Source organism: Mesoplodon mirus, assembly GCF_964341445.2.
Source record: "Mesoplodon mirus genome assembly, chromosome: 2".
NCBI lineage: Eukaryota > Metazoa > Chordata > Mammalia > Artiodactyla > Ziphiidae > Mesoplodon > Mesoplodon mirus.
In genome coordinates, this window is record NC_138977.1 from 32,085,642 (window position 1) to 32,102,670 (window position 17,029).

At 38.3% G+C, this 17,029-nt stretch overlaps 1 protein-coding gene across 2 annotated transcripts in view; it reads left to right on the forward strand.

Moving 5' to 3' along the window:
• Positions 1–11,248, forward strand: part of GASK1B (golgi associated kinase 1B) — a 41,988-nt gene extending 30,740 nt beyond the window's left edge. For both annotated transcript variants that reach the window (XM_082610975.1, XM_082610974.1), the window contains exons 4-5: positions 5,374–5,600; positions 8,621–11,248. In XM_082610975.1, coding sequence (XP_082467101.1) covers positions 5,374–5,600; positions 8,621–8,828 — 435 coding nt within the window. In that variant the 3' untranslated portion in view covers positions 8,829–11,248. The remainder of the gene's footprint in view (positions 1–5,373; positions 5,601–8,620) is intronic.
• Positions 11,249–17,029: the final 5,781 nt, after the last annotated feature.

A 17,029-nucleotide genomic window follows, 5' to 3' on the forward strand; every position in this document is an offset into this window, starting at 1 on the left:
GACACTGTTAGTCTTTACTTATGATTCAGTAATGGGACAGAAACTGGAGAGTCTGCATAAAATTGGTCTACACTGATAGTTATTTTAAGTTATTTTTAAGTCATGGTGTAGAGCCATGACTGCTGTTTACAGAGGCCGAGGCACAGGGGAACCGATGTCCGTAGTTAGATATATGTACCGCAAACGATTTTTACTTTTCTCATCGTTCACCAGCTACTCTGCTGGTCAGATTTGCATGCACACTCATTTAACAGGCTACCTGCTGCCATGGTAGCACAGAAGAAAAATGAAACCTATTATTTCATGAGGTGAGAGTTCCCTAGCTATACAGGTGCAGACTGGTGAGAAGGCTGCTTTTGCTTTTGCTTTGTTGAGCTCCCAAGGTATGGGCCTAGGTCTGTGATCACAAGTACCATAGGGGCCGGGGTGCTTGTCTGAGGTTGCCCTTCTCTGTGATCTAGTAGAGATCCACACACCCACTAGACCACAGGGATCCAAATCTGGTTCCACTGATAACATGGCAACAGTGCATTGACTGACATCAAGACAAATCCAAGTACAAGGATTTTCCAACGTGAGTTATTAGCTGACAAGTAAGGAAGTCCATATGCTTGTGTTTCTCTTCCTAGGGTGGGGCTGACAATTCTCACTGTTTTTTTGCCTGTTTGAGATAAAGTAAGTACTGAAAGTTTTCTCTCCATGAATTTTCTAAAAACAAATGAGGTGTCAAGTGAGATCACTGGAATTCAAAGGAATCTTCCAAAAAACTGCAAATTACAATGCTATTGTTATTTCTGTCACATGTGTGTGTTGTTTTTCAAATGCCTCTTGCATGCAGGGTGTTCCATGGACTCCCCATGAGCTGTGAGACTCCGTGGTCCACAGTTAGTGAAACTGAACCATGTAAAGACGCCAACCAGGAGCAAACGAGGAGCACAGGCAGCGCTGCTCTTTGCTCCCTGCCCATCTTTCCCACTCAATTCACTGGATGCTGTTCTAAAAAGACCCACATCTTACTCTGCCAGAATCATTTTGTTTACTTGAGTCTCCCCAAAGAAGACAATGTTTTGGAGGAGCTTTGTAAATAGTCAAATGCAAAGTGGATGCTATCGGGAGATCGAATCTCCATGTAAAGATCGAATAATCCATGTAAAGAATTAAGTGCACAATTCCTGGCACATACCAAACACTCAGTAAATGACTGCTATTATGTTTTTCATTATTAATATTAGCAGCATGTTTAGAATATTTTTATTGCCTTTGTTCAGGCAATAAAATGAATCATTTAATTGCTTTGCTCTGAGGAAAAAGAGATAAGAAACTCCCACAGATCCACTTTTTGAAGACACAGGTAGAAAGGGTGGGGTGCAGAAGTATGGAGAGTGATTGATTGGATTTCTGCATATTTCTACTGGGCCTTAGAGAGCTAGTCAGGGCAGCTGAGGCATCCTGGTTTGGGATCTGGGTACATAACTTGAGTCATTCTTATGATACTTTTTCTTACAGACAAAACTCACACTACCAAAAGGAAAATGGGATTTAAAAAAGAAACTTGAGAAGAAGGCAAGATATCTAAAAATATCCCCATCAACAAAATATTTGGCAGGAACACCTGAATTTTCTGAGTATAATTTTAGTTCGGTAAACTTTGAAAAGATATATTTTCCTAAAGGAGGAAAGAGTAATTTTATAGAAAATCATCATTGGCAGGAGTCTTCAGATTCAGAAGATCAATTTTGCAAAAGATTTTCCTTGTTTTAAAGAGTAAGAAGATGCGAATTTGAACAAGTTGCAGTAATGGTGATCAACACCTAACTGCTTAACTGACAAGATTTACCCCCAAATAGGCTTCTTTGTAGGATTATTATCTAAGAACATAGACATGTAGATGGTAACTATGGTGCTTGATCATGCGACACTTAAATGAAATGATTGTTTTAATGTGTGGACTAAACAAGTACATATATTAAAACCATATTTATGGATATATAGATGTCTAGGATGTGCTTTATTGGGCCTTAAAAAGTGGGTAAACTCTCCTCAGTGTAAGTGGAAATATATTCAATATATAACTAAATTAAATGCCAAGCAAAATGTGTTGAATTTAAGGGAGTGGATTATGGTTTTGTGGTCAAATTATTTTAGGTATATTGAATGTCAATTTGAAAGGGAGACTATAAACAGAATTCTGGGAAGAGCTAGGAACAAGATTTAAGAGCTGCTTGAGCCCTTGCTAGACAAGGTTATTAATACAAAGACATAATTTACTATAGTTGGATGCTAAGAAAAACAAAGTAAAACTCAGAGTATTTAAAGCATTGCAGTCTGATTTTCTATCTGTAGGTGTACACACACACACACCACACACACTCAACATGTGTTAACATACCCACCAGGTACATGCATAGATCTGAATAAAAGGAATGAGAAACATTTTTGGAAGAGAAGTTAAGCTGAACGCACACACCCACTTTCAATAACAAGGTCTGTGAGACTTGAAGGGCACAACAGTCTGACAGGGAAGTGGTGAAATCATCACAGACTGTTGAGTGATTCAAAATGAGATCAGACAAAACACTTTAAAAGTGCACTGTTTGAAACAGTCCAATGTTAGAAGATAGTAAAAAGATGCCCTGAGTCGGTCTATCCCACTTCTAACTTTTAATGCTTTCTTTTAGTTTAAAAATAGAAAAGTATAATATTTACAGAAGTACTAAATTTAGGCCTGAACATTAAAGTGCTTATTATTTAGCAATAGCATATATGATACTCATGTCCTTGTTGTAGAAACAACAGAAATACTGCTATATGTCTTGGTCCTTTCCTGCTACTAGAAATAAAAAATGAAGAAAGAGCTTAGGGTTCAGAGCACCATTTAAGAACTTGCTAGTAGATCTGTTGTTAAAATTTAAGTTCTATTCTAAACACACATATCTAACACAACACACCTTGATTTTGTAGCCAAAATGAAAGAGGATTAAGTTTTCCCCCCTGTATATAATGTCATTATAATTGGATAAAAACATATGAAGATGATGGGAAAAGTGTAAAGGATTCTTTGAGAATTATTAGCTAATGTATATCAAAAAGAGACATTGGAAAGTGACTGGCAATATATTTTTATAGACAAGCCCTCAAAATTAGTCAGCCCACTCTCAAAAATCCTCCCGAGTTCAATAAGCAAAGTTTTAAAACCCCACCCCAAAAAGGGGCGACATCGGGTGAGAAGCAGCCTCCAGAAGAGTTAATTTTACATTCCCCCTGACCCCCCTATGGTAACTTAAAAACTGGTGAGCACATACAATCTCTCTATATCCTTTGGTTTCTCTTATATTCAAAGGCAGTCAGGTTGCTACATAAAATAAATCAAATTGAGAAGAAAGTGCTCAGTACATTTTTCTAATAGTTTCCAACTTATACTTTTTTCTTTTAACCTGCAGTCATGTGGTTGGGCATTCTTGCCCACCTTTGGGAAACTTTGAACCAGCCCTGGGAACTCATCATGCCCTGGAGTCAGCCGATGTGACATTTTTGGATAAACCACTGGTTAGGTTCATAACCCTATGGATTGGCTGCCTGGAGCCAGCTCTGCCAGAGCCCTTCCTGATCTATAGACTCTTTCTCAACCAGCAATGTATCCTCTGAACTGTGCAGGTGCTCGTGGTTCCTGGGCCACCCCATCCCATGTAACTGCTTTTATATAAACCTCATAGAAAATTGGCCTGTGCTAACTTCTCTTATAATTCCTGCTTCCCAAAGTGTGCTATTTGATACCAAGTCTACTTACCTGCAGAAAACAGAGAGGAGGGTACTTTGTCCAGTTCTCAAAGTTTGCTGTGGTAGTGAGACAAGATTAAACCACTTCATTTTCCTCAGGAAGTAGTGCTGGTGGAGGGGTGCTGGCCATGGGTGACATTTGCCTTGGTGCCTGGCCCACTGCTAGGGCGTAGAAGATGTTACATAAACATCTGTTGCATGAATGAATGAAGAGTTGTTTCAAAGTAGGCTCAATTTTGGTACTACTGTTTCTGCATCTGTTCCTTAGCAAGTGGCCACAGCCCCACAGGATCTGCAAAAACCCAGGAAGAAGAGAAAGGATGGGAGTTTAGTGACAAAAGAATAAAAATTACACTCTGTGTTGAGCCATCTTTTGAATGTTGAGCGTATGTACAATCTTCGACTAGCCTTAAACTATTCAATGTGACGTATTGGGGGAAAATCGTGGCATTTTGAAGACAAACACAACTGTGTCTGAATCTTAAATTTGCTACTTACTAATATTTAAGTAGCAGAGCAGATTATTTAACCTCTGTGAAGCTCAGTTTTCCTTCACTGAAATGGAGAAATTACCTTTTGCCTTGGAAGCTTGTTCTGAGGTAAATCACTTCATATAGTGTGTGCGTTGTGTCTCAACAATAGCAATGACAGTTTTCTTTTTTTTTTTGGAGTATCTTCTAGATGCCTGGGTCAGGGCTGGTGTGTATCCAGACACTTTCATTAATCTTCCCACTAAATGTGCAAGGTGAATAGTTTCATTCCCATTATGCAGAGAATTAAACTGAGAGTCAGTAACGTAAAGAGATCTATACAAGGTCGCGGAGCTGAAAAGTGTGAGAGAAGAGACGTGAGTTTAAATTTATCTAACTCCTGAGCCTAGGCTTTTCTTTACCCTGATTAATAAATATTATTTCTTCCCTTGCCCAAAAGAAATGGAAATAACCCAATTCTCCCTTTCCTAGTTAATCTGTTTGCCCTCTTCTAGAGGGTAGTAGCCCTATTACCCACAATAAACACCAATAGGCCCAACTGTTCTGCTCATTCTGCTTACTTATTTAAAATCTAATTGTGGGCTCCATACATAGAGTGTTCCTTGCTATCATTACTGGATTGCACATCTTTTCAATAGATTTCTTCTCTGTTATTTCAGATTAGACACTGCAATACTGAAATCCAGAGAGGTTAGTGGGTGCAGTAAACTTTTAGAGCCTCTGAGATAACTCAGGTTCTCTGGATGTGTCAAAGTACAATCGTTTCTCTCTTCTGTTCCGAGTAGCATCAGAGCAGAGATTCTTCTGGCCATGCATCGGTGTATGATGTCAGTGGGAAGTCTGAATATTAAGGGTGGAGATGCTTAGCTTGGATGATCTGCCTTTGGAGCTGTTAGCAGATCTGGCAATGTTTAGACCCATCGCTGAGTCAGAAGGATATGAACCTTGGACTTTAAGTGTTGCCTTTAATTAAATGAGCCTGGCCCCAATTAGATTCTGGCAAGTCAAGCTATTTAGAAAGCACTCATTCTTTGGAAATCTTCTGACTTTCCCAAGTTTTGTTTTTACTCAGCATCTTGGGTTTGTTTTTGTTTTCCCTTTTCAGATTTATAATCGCTTAGATACAAATTGCTGTGGGTTCCGACCTCGTAAGGAAGATGCCTGTGTACAGAGTGGACGGAGGCCAAAGTGTGACAACCAGGATGCCGTGGCTCTAGCCCACATTGTCCAGCGAAAGCAGGACCCAAGGCACTTGGTCTTTATAGACAACAAGGGTTTCTTTGACAGAAGTGAAGATAACTTGAACTTCAAACTGTTAGAAGGCATCAAAGAGTAAGTTTCTTGATGTAGTAACCTCTGCAGGACATTACATTTCTCTTGAATAAGTAGTAAGGTCTGGAGAAGACTCACATCCTGTGTCTGATCAATTTAGCCCTTAAAGAGAATCTGGGGATGGAAGCCCAGAGAAGGGAACCAAACCCAAGGGGAACAGAATTAGGGTGCCGCCAGGTTTTACCGTCACTGACCTGTGCAACCTACAAAGGTCCTGTTACGTTTCACCTCCATCATGTTGCTTGACCCTCACTGTGAAAATCCATGTGGGTGAGGTTGGAGTCATGTGGAGGTCTGTGGAATAGGAAGCAGCAGAGCAGGGGTGAGCAGGTGACAGGGCTCCATTACCAGGGCACAGGACCAGGGAACTAACAGATGAGCTGATATTGACAAGGCAGGATGTCCAAAGGCAGAATAAACTCAGTGACTTTGATCAGCGCATGGGAAGTCAGAGCCAGTCAGCTGAGTAAGACATGGTAGTCAAGGATAATGGCTGTTTAATTCAAGTAGGAGGGTTTCTGAGCATTTGAAAATCCTTCCATTGACATAGATTATGGGGGAAAGTATCTTGAGCTTACACTCAAGAAGTATTTGGAAATATAGGAAACTAAGACACTCCATAGTGACAGGAATCTCACTGCAGAGTCTGAGCTATTCACCCCCAACCATGGAAGTTGAGGCTACATTTCAGTGCTCCCCCCAATAAGCACACTTCATAGTCTTTGTACCTTAGTGAGAAATCAGGGTCAGTAAGAAACTGGGGTGTGTGTCTGAACTTGAAGATAGAAGGGTGCTTTAGTGAAACAGTCAACCAGCCTTTTGTGAAACTGAGAGACTGCTGGGGACACATGAGCGAGCCTAAAATTGAGGGTAGAAGGCAGGTCTTCCAAGTCCAACTCCAGTAATTTTTCTGCAGTGACTCTTGGTGTTTCTGCTGTTCCTATTTCTGTTGTTAATAAAACTCTGAAGCATATTTCAACAATTCTTCCTAGCTCCATGAATTAGGTAATGTGGATTTTATGGTCTTTTGACACTAGAGACAATGAGAGTTTCAGGAGCCCCACTTTCATGAGTTTTTGTTGTGTCTTTTCCTGTTAATACTCATTCTTCGCATCTCTTTGTGGATTGAAGGTAGAATATGTGGATTCTCTTAGATTCTCTCTTCTAAGTGTCTAAGCTCAGGAAATTTTATGTGTAGGAAAGTTTACATACCGGAGGCATCACTTAGTGAGCTGGTATTATGGGGTCTTCTTTAAATCCCTGCATTTCCTCTTAGAATTAAGTGTATGCCTGGAGAATCCATCTATCCTATACATTCATAAAAATATGAATAACGTTTTATTTATGCTTTCAAGGAGGATTTAACCTTAAATGCATTATGAGGAGTAATGAGTTTAAAGTTAAATCTTCTTTGAATATGTAATTTACCCATTCAACAGCAAAACTGAAGACTTTGCTAACCCAGATTTATGCATAGAATATTTCTATTAATCAGTGTAATGCAAAGTCAGGTAATTTTTTTTGATTTTCCTTTATGTAAAGGATTAGTCGCTAAAGAGATCCATGGTTTTAGCAGTTTCATCTCGTACATTCTGCCACACCTAAATTAGTTCAAGGGCCATAGAATTTATAAATCATGAATTATTAGTACTTCATAGAGGAAAAATTCTTACTTAATTAGTACTATGGTCACTCAATTATATAGGACATGTCTTTGGGGAGCTCAGAGCATCTGATTAGCATCCTTTAAGCATGTCCAGCTCTGTGGCCTTTGGTCTCTCTGCAGCATTAGAAATGCTGGAACACGTGGATTGCTGTATTCCTGCTCCCACAGCTTGCTCCACTGACTTTTGGAGAAGGTGCTTAGAGGCCTGAAACTCCTGGCAGACTGTACTCTTGAAACAAGTATATGTTCTGTTTTAGTTTTTTTTTTTTTTTCTGTATGAGGGCCTCTCACTGTTGTGGCTTCTCCCGTTGCGGAGCACAGGCTCCGGATGCGCAGGCTCAGCGGCTATGGCTCACGGACTCTGTTTTAGTTTTTATATGTTCTGTTTTAGTTTTTAAGGAACAACTAGGTTTACTGTTACACCCCAATATTTGTACTGTGCTTTCATCAGCATTTTAATGAAAGCTTGGAGAGAGGCCAAATTGGAGATGCAGCAAAACATTGCAGGTAATTTTGAACCAGAAATTTTACTAAGTCCTTCAGATAATGTATATGCTAGACCCCTGGCTTTATTCTTCCTAATGAAGAGCGGAAATCGCAATGCACTCTCTTTAGATAATTCAGCAAGGATCCTTTTAAATTGACCTCAGGTTTTCCAGAGAGATGCTTCATTGTGGAATGCCCTGGGTCTCAAACTTGAGTTTTGCTAAATTTATTTGAAAACAATTTAGTATTCCGGTTTAATAGAATGTTCCCAGATTCTTAGAAATCCTGAAGTATTATCTGAACCAAGGGCAGTTCTTTATTTAATTGGGCATTTTGGAATGATATCTTTCTTTTTACTACATACATTTTGGATTATTTCTCATTAAATTCAGTCATGCATCTTCTCCTCTAGAAGAGTACTTTACTGAAATTGTCAGCATTTGTCTTCTCATATTTCCTTGCATAAAACCCCATGTTGACACTTATAAGGTTACGATTCTACTTGACTGATTAAAGTGGTTTCTATGGGTGCAGTGGAGCTTAAGATTGAGCAAAGTATTTTTCCAGGTTATCAGAATCCATTCTAATTCCATGCCTCTCTTTGCCTACATATTATAACCTTAAGTTAGACATTGGTATTTATGTCAATTTCTCAATGGTATAGAAAATGAAGTTCCCTTGAAACCTATTCTTCTAGTATGTAATTATTAAGAGATGTGTCAGCTTGACAGTGACAAAAAATATTTTGATTCTCAGGGTATTATCTGATAGTGTGATTTCTGCCAGATTAATGAAGGACAGAGCCATTGGGTAAGGCATAATATTTCCAAGCAATTACGAAGAATGAAATATCATTTTCTCGTTTTAGGTTCCCTGAATCTGCAGTTTCTGTTTTGAAGAGCCAGCACTTACGGCAGAAACTCCTTCAGTCTCTGTTTCTTGATAAAGTTTTCTGGGAGAGTCAGGGAGGTAGACAAGGAATTGAGAAGCTTATCGATGTAGTTGAACAGAGAGCCAAAATCCTGCTCACCTACATCAATGCACATGGGGCCAAAGTGTTACCTATGAATGAGTAGCAAAAGGTCTTGTGGCCAGAGGTCTACATATATTTATGCATTTTTGTTTTGGGGTCAAGTACACAAACCTCAAGTCCTCTTAGGGATGAGGCAGTAGCGATGAATACACAAAATAAATGAATTTAATCAAGTATATATGATGAGCCTGAGCACTATAAGCAGACTCTAAAAGCTTTTACAATTATACTGCGAAAAAAGGTGTACATTTCCCTTTAACACCATGACCTGTCAGTCGCAACATCTGAGCACAGAAAGGTTGCAATTATTATCCCAGCTAGTCGTGTTAAAATACCTGTCGTGTTGGTTAATAGGACAGTGTGAATCAGAGGTAGTGACTCCTTTAATAATTTGCTGCTCTGATGGGAACAGTTCTGGACGTCCTTCCGTTGCTAATTGTTAGAACATGGAGCAGTCTCAACACTACCCACAGGCAACTCTATGTTGGAAAATGGAGGCATATGATCTGCAGAAACCTCAGAGTCTACAGTAATTCTTAGGAGAAATGGTGGTTTATTTGTAAACCCCCCAGTGTATATTCTATTGTACCTATAAATGATCAGCCAGCTCTGTGATCCTGAGCTCAAGAATTGCATTTTCCATTCCTTTTTAGAAAGGTATTTGTTGCCAGTATAGAAACCATCCATATCTGAAGATTTATACATTAGGTAGTTTTGCTCTCTCAGTTTTGCTCCAACTTACATCTAGTGGCTTAGACATTCAACAGTTATAAGGTATTTACACATGTGAAACTATACTTATAGAGTATCTTTTTGTTAAGTGGATGCTCTTTTTACACTTTTTGTCATCTTTACCAAGGATATACTATAATTTCTGTATATTTCATTAATAACAGTGGGTTTCTTCTAATTTGTTCTGGGTAATTATATTTAAACCGAATTAATTGATATTGTCCAGATATTGACCATAGGACCGGATACTGAATGTGTTTAAATATATTGTTTGGCTTATTCTAATATGAAAAATATGAACAACATCAATTAAAACCCCACGCTGATCAATTCTCCTCAATGAAAGCACATGACTAGAACTGAAACAGCCAAAATTATTTAGGCTCAAATAATTCTCTCCGAACTCTACCCACTTTTTAATGAGGTAGAAGGATGTGAAGACATAGTATTCCTGTGTTGAGTCTTCATGTCCTTGAAGGTGTCCACATAATGGTGTTTGATAGATGGTCACATAGAGATTTCAAATCCTGAACAAATCAGTATTACCCTCCCCCCATCCCTTAGTAAGAAGCTACTCTACTGACTTCTTCTTTCAGTTTAAAAATACAATTTAAGAATGTTTATAATGCATTCTATCCTCTGTTTTCTCAGTTCTGCATGTTATTCCTAAAGTGCACTCCATTTTCTGTGTTCTGATCGAGGGTCACTCAATATCACTGTAAATTAGAACTATTGAAGACATTTTGATAAAGGCTAACATATCTATAGATTATAATTTACACCAATGAATGGGGCAGAATGTCAAAATAGCATGTTGAACACAAGAGAAGACAGACCAAGGGAAAAGGAATCATTCAATCATCTAATTATAACTTTTCTAGGGTTGCATTCAAGCCCTATTCTCAGTACCTTCCCTTGCTGGCTGACCCTTGGAGAGCTGGTCTTCAGACGATCTTCTCTTCACTGTCCCCTCTGTAGCCCTGAGTGCCTCCCCTGGTCCTAGACATTCAGTGTATGCTTGGACCCTCATGGGTCTCCACGTCTACCTGCTGTATTTGGGCTTTTTAAGATCACTTTATGTCTCAGTAATCAGCACATTAATGAAAAATTGACCTAACAGAAGTCTGGAGATCCAGACTCTACTTTAAAATAACTCTTTGTCAAGTTGTCTTATACCTTGTCTTATCCATGTGGCATATTTGCATTTTAAAATGCTTTTTACGGAATATACCATCTTATGCATATTTGTGAAATTGATGCTGGGAATTCCATGTTCCTCAGAAGCGGCTTTAATTTTGCATCTCAAGCTACACCATTTCAGGGTAGCTTGACCTTCCCACTAGTGGGTCTTATTGTAAGGTCCAGGAACACATGTTTATTTTAGTCACCTTTGCTTTTCCACAGTGTATTTTGTTTTGGAATCAGTGAATAATTCATGCTGTATTATTTTTGAATAATGGATGACTGAAGGCCAGGCTTTTCATTCTAATAAGTAATACTCTGCTCTTACTGAAACTAAGGGAATACTCTGTGCCTTTCAGGTATACTCATTATGCTGTGGTTTGGTTCACATAGCACATTATGGGGTTTATTTGTAACTTGAGAAATTTAAAATAGAGCAATTTACCTGGGCAGACATACAAAAGCTTATTCTTATGTGATTATTTTTTAAGCTGATATTATGAAAATAAATATCTAAAAAATGTATAATAAAAAATATTAGAAATTAAAGATGTGTGCTTTTTATTTTATAGGTGTTTTTTTTTGTTGTTGTTTTGTTTTGCTTTTGTTTTTCTGTAGATGGGTTGCTTTTCAGAAGTGAAGTCTAGGAGAATGTTTGCTGCCTTCATCCATGATAAAAGAAAAAATTGAATAGTCAAAAATTATACTGGATTGTGTTTGTGTATGCATGTATTTGATATCATTAACAGTGATTTCATGCCTTCTCTTGGTGTACATTTAGCACTGTTTTACGTGGTATGCAAATTAGTTAACAGGTATCATAAACTAGAAGAAAACACTAATTTGGGGTTTTCTTTGCTTTGGGTGAGTCTTACCATTATGTTTAAAGTTTTCTTCATAGTATTCATATTTATTAAGCTTATTAGGCACCTTGGGAGCTTATTGAAATAAAAAATGTTTTAGACTTATGCTCAAAATATTTATAATCCCTGAACTTGTGTAATAGCCTGTTTATACCATTGTACTTTTAAATATACATTAGATTACAGCTCATGACTAAAATAACCTAGTTGTAGATTCATCTACACACTATCTTATGAAATTCTAATGTTTATCTTAGCACAGAACAAATAATACCCATTTAGGACACTAGTCTGAAAATATGATATGGGAATTGTACGTGGGTCAAATAAAGATGATGAAGACCTTTCTCTAAAAACTAAATAGTGTCATCAAGAATTAACAACTTTCATGAATGAAAGATGATTCGACTTGTCAGAGAAGTTTCTGGACACTTGGAAATAGCCAGAAGTGTTCTTTCAGTGCAAGGTTGGGCTTGATTTTTTATTGAATGGACTATTTAACAGTGCTCTAAAGCAGAGGTTAACTTGTCAGTTTTTATCCCAGGGAGATGCAAATAATTTCTGTCTGGTAGAAGAGACAACCCTAATGGTTTTACAGTTTATTACCCTGTTGGACATTAACCAGTTTTTATATCTAGTCCAACAATCTTATCCTAACATAGCCTGTAAATATTTAGCTTTGAAATACTCTTTGAAATGATTTTACCATCTTACTTGTTCCCTTGTTAGTTAATTATTTGAATAAAATCTTTGACATATGTTTATTTTACATTTGCATAGGAGTTGCAGTTCTACCTTTTTGAAAGTTTTGCTTTAATAAATTTTTGACTGCAGAGCCAAATAATTGTATCTTCTTGAGAGTCATGATTTAAAAATTTTGAAACTTTAACAACTTTCAAAACATAATTAACATAATTTTAAGAACTGAATGCTACCATTTGATCAACAGCTTATTTTCATTTAATCCTTTAATTTCTTAAAAATTATTACTTGATCATCTATTGAAAGGTCTGACTCAGACGATTTACTGGCAGACTTTGTTTTGTAGCCTAAAAATTCACATGGTATGTGAATGAAGTCACAGAAATCCTTTCTTACATCAGCGTTTCATATGGTTAAATTAGTTCAACATTTTTTTTTACCTTAGAAAGGTATCTTTTTACACTCATGTTTCCAAAGTACATTTAATTTGTTGATAAAAAATACATAGTTTTGCACGCATTAAGAAATCTCTATGCATCTTCTTTCTAAAAAAAAGTAATGTGTATTTCTTAGCAGCACTTGTCAAGATTTCTAAAGCTTTTGAGACAAAGAGCTAAAAACAAAACAAAGAAACAAAGAAACCCTCCCTTGTCAGGGGCTTTTATCACATGCTGCAGAATAGCTAGCTGAGCTATATTTCAAAAGGCAAACTGGGCTGCAGGGAGTGGACCAGTAACTAAATGAGACTGAAACAGCTGTGATTTTGCAAAACGTGCCAACATTTTCTTTAGCTCCAGGACACGAGACATTATCTGGCTCATAAAGTACTGTATGTTATTGGCTCAACTTCTGTTTAGGAGAACAAGAGATCTTGTTCTGTATCCTCATTTCAGGTCCTCAGGAGTATTACAAATTGAGGTCAGCATTATTATTTTACCTTTTAGTACTTAACAAAATAAACTGTGAGTCAGATATCTGCTCTAACTTGGTGAGAATATGTTACAATGAAACTTGCAAGATTCAGGTCTTTCATAAGAGAATTTTGAAATAATTTATAGCATCTCCTAAGAGAGAGTCAATCTTCCTCTCTCTTCATCAGGTAACAAATAAAATATAAGACTTTCCCAAGACTTCTGGTGACAATTGTGGCAGTACCATTTATGTCATTTCCTTAGTCTTACTTTGTTGTTAGTTGCAAGTAGAGATGAACTATGTGTAAAGAGGAGTGACATGGCAGCATCCAGAGCAGGAACTTCCTGATTAAGGACATAGATTCCTAATTAAATCTTGACCTTGTCCCAGGCTACCTACCAGTTGCCAGTAGTAACATGCCTTCAAGTTGTGACAACCATAAATGTCTCCGGATATTTTCAACTAACCGCTGAAAGGCAAAATCGTCCCCTGGTTCAAAACCACTGCTTTAGTCCATTGAGAAAAGGCCTCCCATAGAAGGTAAACCTTTAATTTTCTTTTGTCTTCTTACGTTCAGTTCATGAAGATGTTCTCTGTCAACTTCCTCATATTAGAATGGATTGCCATGTTGTATGACATCAATCAGAGCCCCAAGAGGTTTGATGGTTTGGGGAAAGGGATCTTGAAATAAGCCACAGGAGAGTCAGGAGGAAGAGACATTTGGGGCTCTGAAATACAAATTTTAGGTGAGGAATGAATCTAGGAGCACACGACAAATTAAACATCAGCGCAAACATTTTGGAATGAGTAGTGGTAAAATTGCTTTACCTTCCTCTGCCCCCAAGGCCAGTATCTGTATCCTTTGAGAAGAAGACAGGTCTGTAAAGAAGGCATGCTCTCATCAGGACTCTAACAGCCCAGGGGACCATCCCTCCACCACCTGACAGAAAGTTAAATATTGCGGAGGGTGTTTCCTTACAGCAGGAGGGGAAGAAGAGTAATGAAGTGCATTAGAAGGGAATTGTTGGACCAGCATGCAGTTAGCAGCCAATGGACAGAGCAGAATCACATGGGAAATCCAAGAAAAGGATGGACTATCAATAAAATAGACTAAGTAATGTCACAGGAACAAAGTACCATCAAATCTCCGTGGCTTGAAACCACAAATGTCGATTTCTCATACAAATGCCTATCCCGGCTTGGCAGGAAGGATTTGTGTTTCCTAAACACTGGGACCCAAGCAGATGAGCAGGCTGGATGTATCCATCACTGTGCCCGAATGAAGGGAAGTTCTGAAGGGCTGCTATATCCAGTTACAAGTCACTGGACAAAAGCAGGCTGGATATAGCCATCGCTGTGCCCGAATGAAGGGAAGTTCTGAAGGGCTACTATATCCAGTTACAAGTCACTGGACAAAAGCAGTCTGGAAAGTGGGAAACGAACTATTTGGTGAATGAGTGGATGGCGAAAGGTACAAGTGGTGGCTCAGATTATACTTGAGGTAAATACAACCTACGTCTACTATTGTCCATTCAATAACCATCTTCTGCTGGGGACCCCTCCCATCCCCATTTCACTTCCCCTCTCCCTGGGCCCCCAGGCCATAGACGAGAGGTTAAGGGATGTATGTGTGACTTCCACTTGGCAAACACAGCCTCTTTATTCAGCTCTCTTTGCTATCATCATTGATTGGTTCAGAATTGAACACCTGACCAACTGGGTCAATCAGAAAACGTGCCTCAGAATTTTAGACCTGAAAAGGAAGAAGACCAGGACTAAAATGATAATGGACAATATTCTGGAGATCTTACTCAGACTTTACATGAGCTGGAGAAATCTGATTACAGAGAAAGGAGGAAAGATGGAAAGGAACCCGCAGAGGAGCTGACAACTGACAGGAGGGGTGGCTGGTGCCTATGGTCCTGTTGCTGCCGTTGCCTTAGTTGCCCTGGAGATGCCTTCCAGTTCTTGGTTTCCTTGAAATGGCTCAGTGTCTTTAATTAATTCACCTTTTTGCTTCAACTTAATCTGGGTTGGTTGTTTTTCTGATACTTGCAACCAACAGAAACTCTGATTGGTTTCTAAGGTAGTTAGGTCTTCTTCTAATACAAAGTTTAGAAAGCACGTCTTGATTTCTTCCTATGACAGATGAAGATGTCTGTGCTCTCAAGTGTTCTTCCCCCACTTCTTTCCTTCCCAAACTAACCTGAAATATGTATCATCGTGCTCACATTGTTGATCTTCCTACTATTTACCTTCCGGTTTCCACCTGTCACAGGTACTTTACTACTTTGTGTGCATGGATTTCCTGCCCACCATCAGTTACAGCTTCCTCATTCCTGACGTCTTTGTTTTTCCTCCTTCATCTGTTTGCTGACAGGTTTCTTCATCAGATGATGTTTACAGACTTACTCATGAGTTCTATATTCACAGAGACCTGCTCATTTGTGAATAACACTCTGTTTTATTGATGTGTTTAAACAACAGCCCGGTGATAGGAAATTTGGATTTCATATATGTTTTTTCAAAACAAAATGTCCCTGGAGGTCTGTAGACATTGCAACCCTATCATTTGACATAGAACATTACAGATAAGGTTTCAGAGGTCAGCCTGTAGTTTTTTGTTTTCCGTCTAACTTTTAGGTGATTTGCTTTTCCAGTTTTGATGCACACTGAATTCTTTCTTTATTCTTTAATTTTAATAAATTCTCAGGGCATGTCTTAAAGTTGGTCATTCTATATCAAATTTTCCTGGAACACAACAACAAATCAACATATTTATATTTTTCCTCATTTCAGAAATACTTTTACAATATATATTTGAATATTCTTTTAGTTCTATTTGTTCTGTTTTCAGGTAAGGAGATATTTATGATGTGTGTATAGAATCTGCCTCCGAATCAATTGTATTTTCCTTATTTGCTTACTTTTCTATATTTTTTTCCTTCACAAAAAGTACTATTTTCTCAAGGGTTTTCTTTACATCTCTGACTTTATTTCAGGGGCATCTATTCTACTTCTTACTGCTTCTCACTGTTAATTTCCACTAACGAATTTATCTTCAACTTTCCTTTTTAGAAAGCTCAGCTTTCATCTTTTGCTGCTTTTATTAACTCTTTATTGATTTTTAATTTTTTCATCCTTTTTAGTCGAACTAGTTTTTCAAAGGGTTTTAAAAATATCCTTTGAGACTGTAGGAAATAGTTTCTGAAACTATTCAAATTAAATTCAAATGAAATAAAATTAAAAGTTTATTTCCTCAGTCACACTAGCAATATTTCAAATGCTCTGTAGTCACAGGTGTTTAATGGATACTCTATTATCATATTAGTTCAGATGGAGTGCATTTCCATCATTGTAGAAGGTCTGTTGGCCAGTGTTGCTGTAGAGCACAGGCCGCCTCTGTGTATTTTCATTGCTGTACTCAGCAGCAGCTGCTGTTCCCCGATTTCTCCCCCTCTACCTCATCTGTCAGGCAGCACATCTAGGTTAGGGTTTTGGTCTCTGTCTTAGTCAGACTAGGCTGCTGTAACAAAACGCCACAGTCTAGGTGGCTTCGACAACAGGAATTTACCTTTTACAGTACTGGAGATGGGAAGTTCAAGACCAAGGTGCCAGCAGGGCCAGTGTCTGGGGAGGGCTCTCTCCTTGGGTTCCAGACAGCCACCTCCTTACTGTGTCTTCACATGGCCTTTTTGGGGTGTGCAGGTGGAGAGATAGGAAGTAAGCTCTCCGCTGTGTCTTCTTATAAGGGCACTAATCCTACCATGAGGGCTCCACCCTCACGACCTTGTCTAAACCTCCCAAAGACCCCATCTCCAAATACCATCACATTGAGGTTAGGGCTTCAACA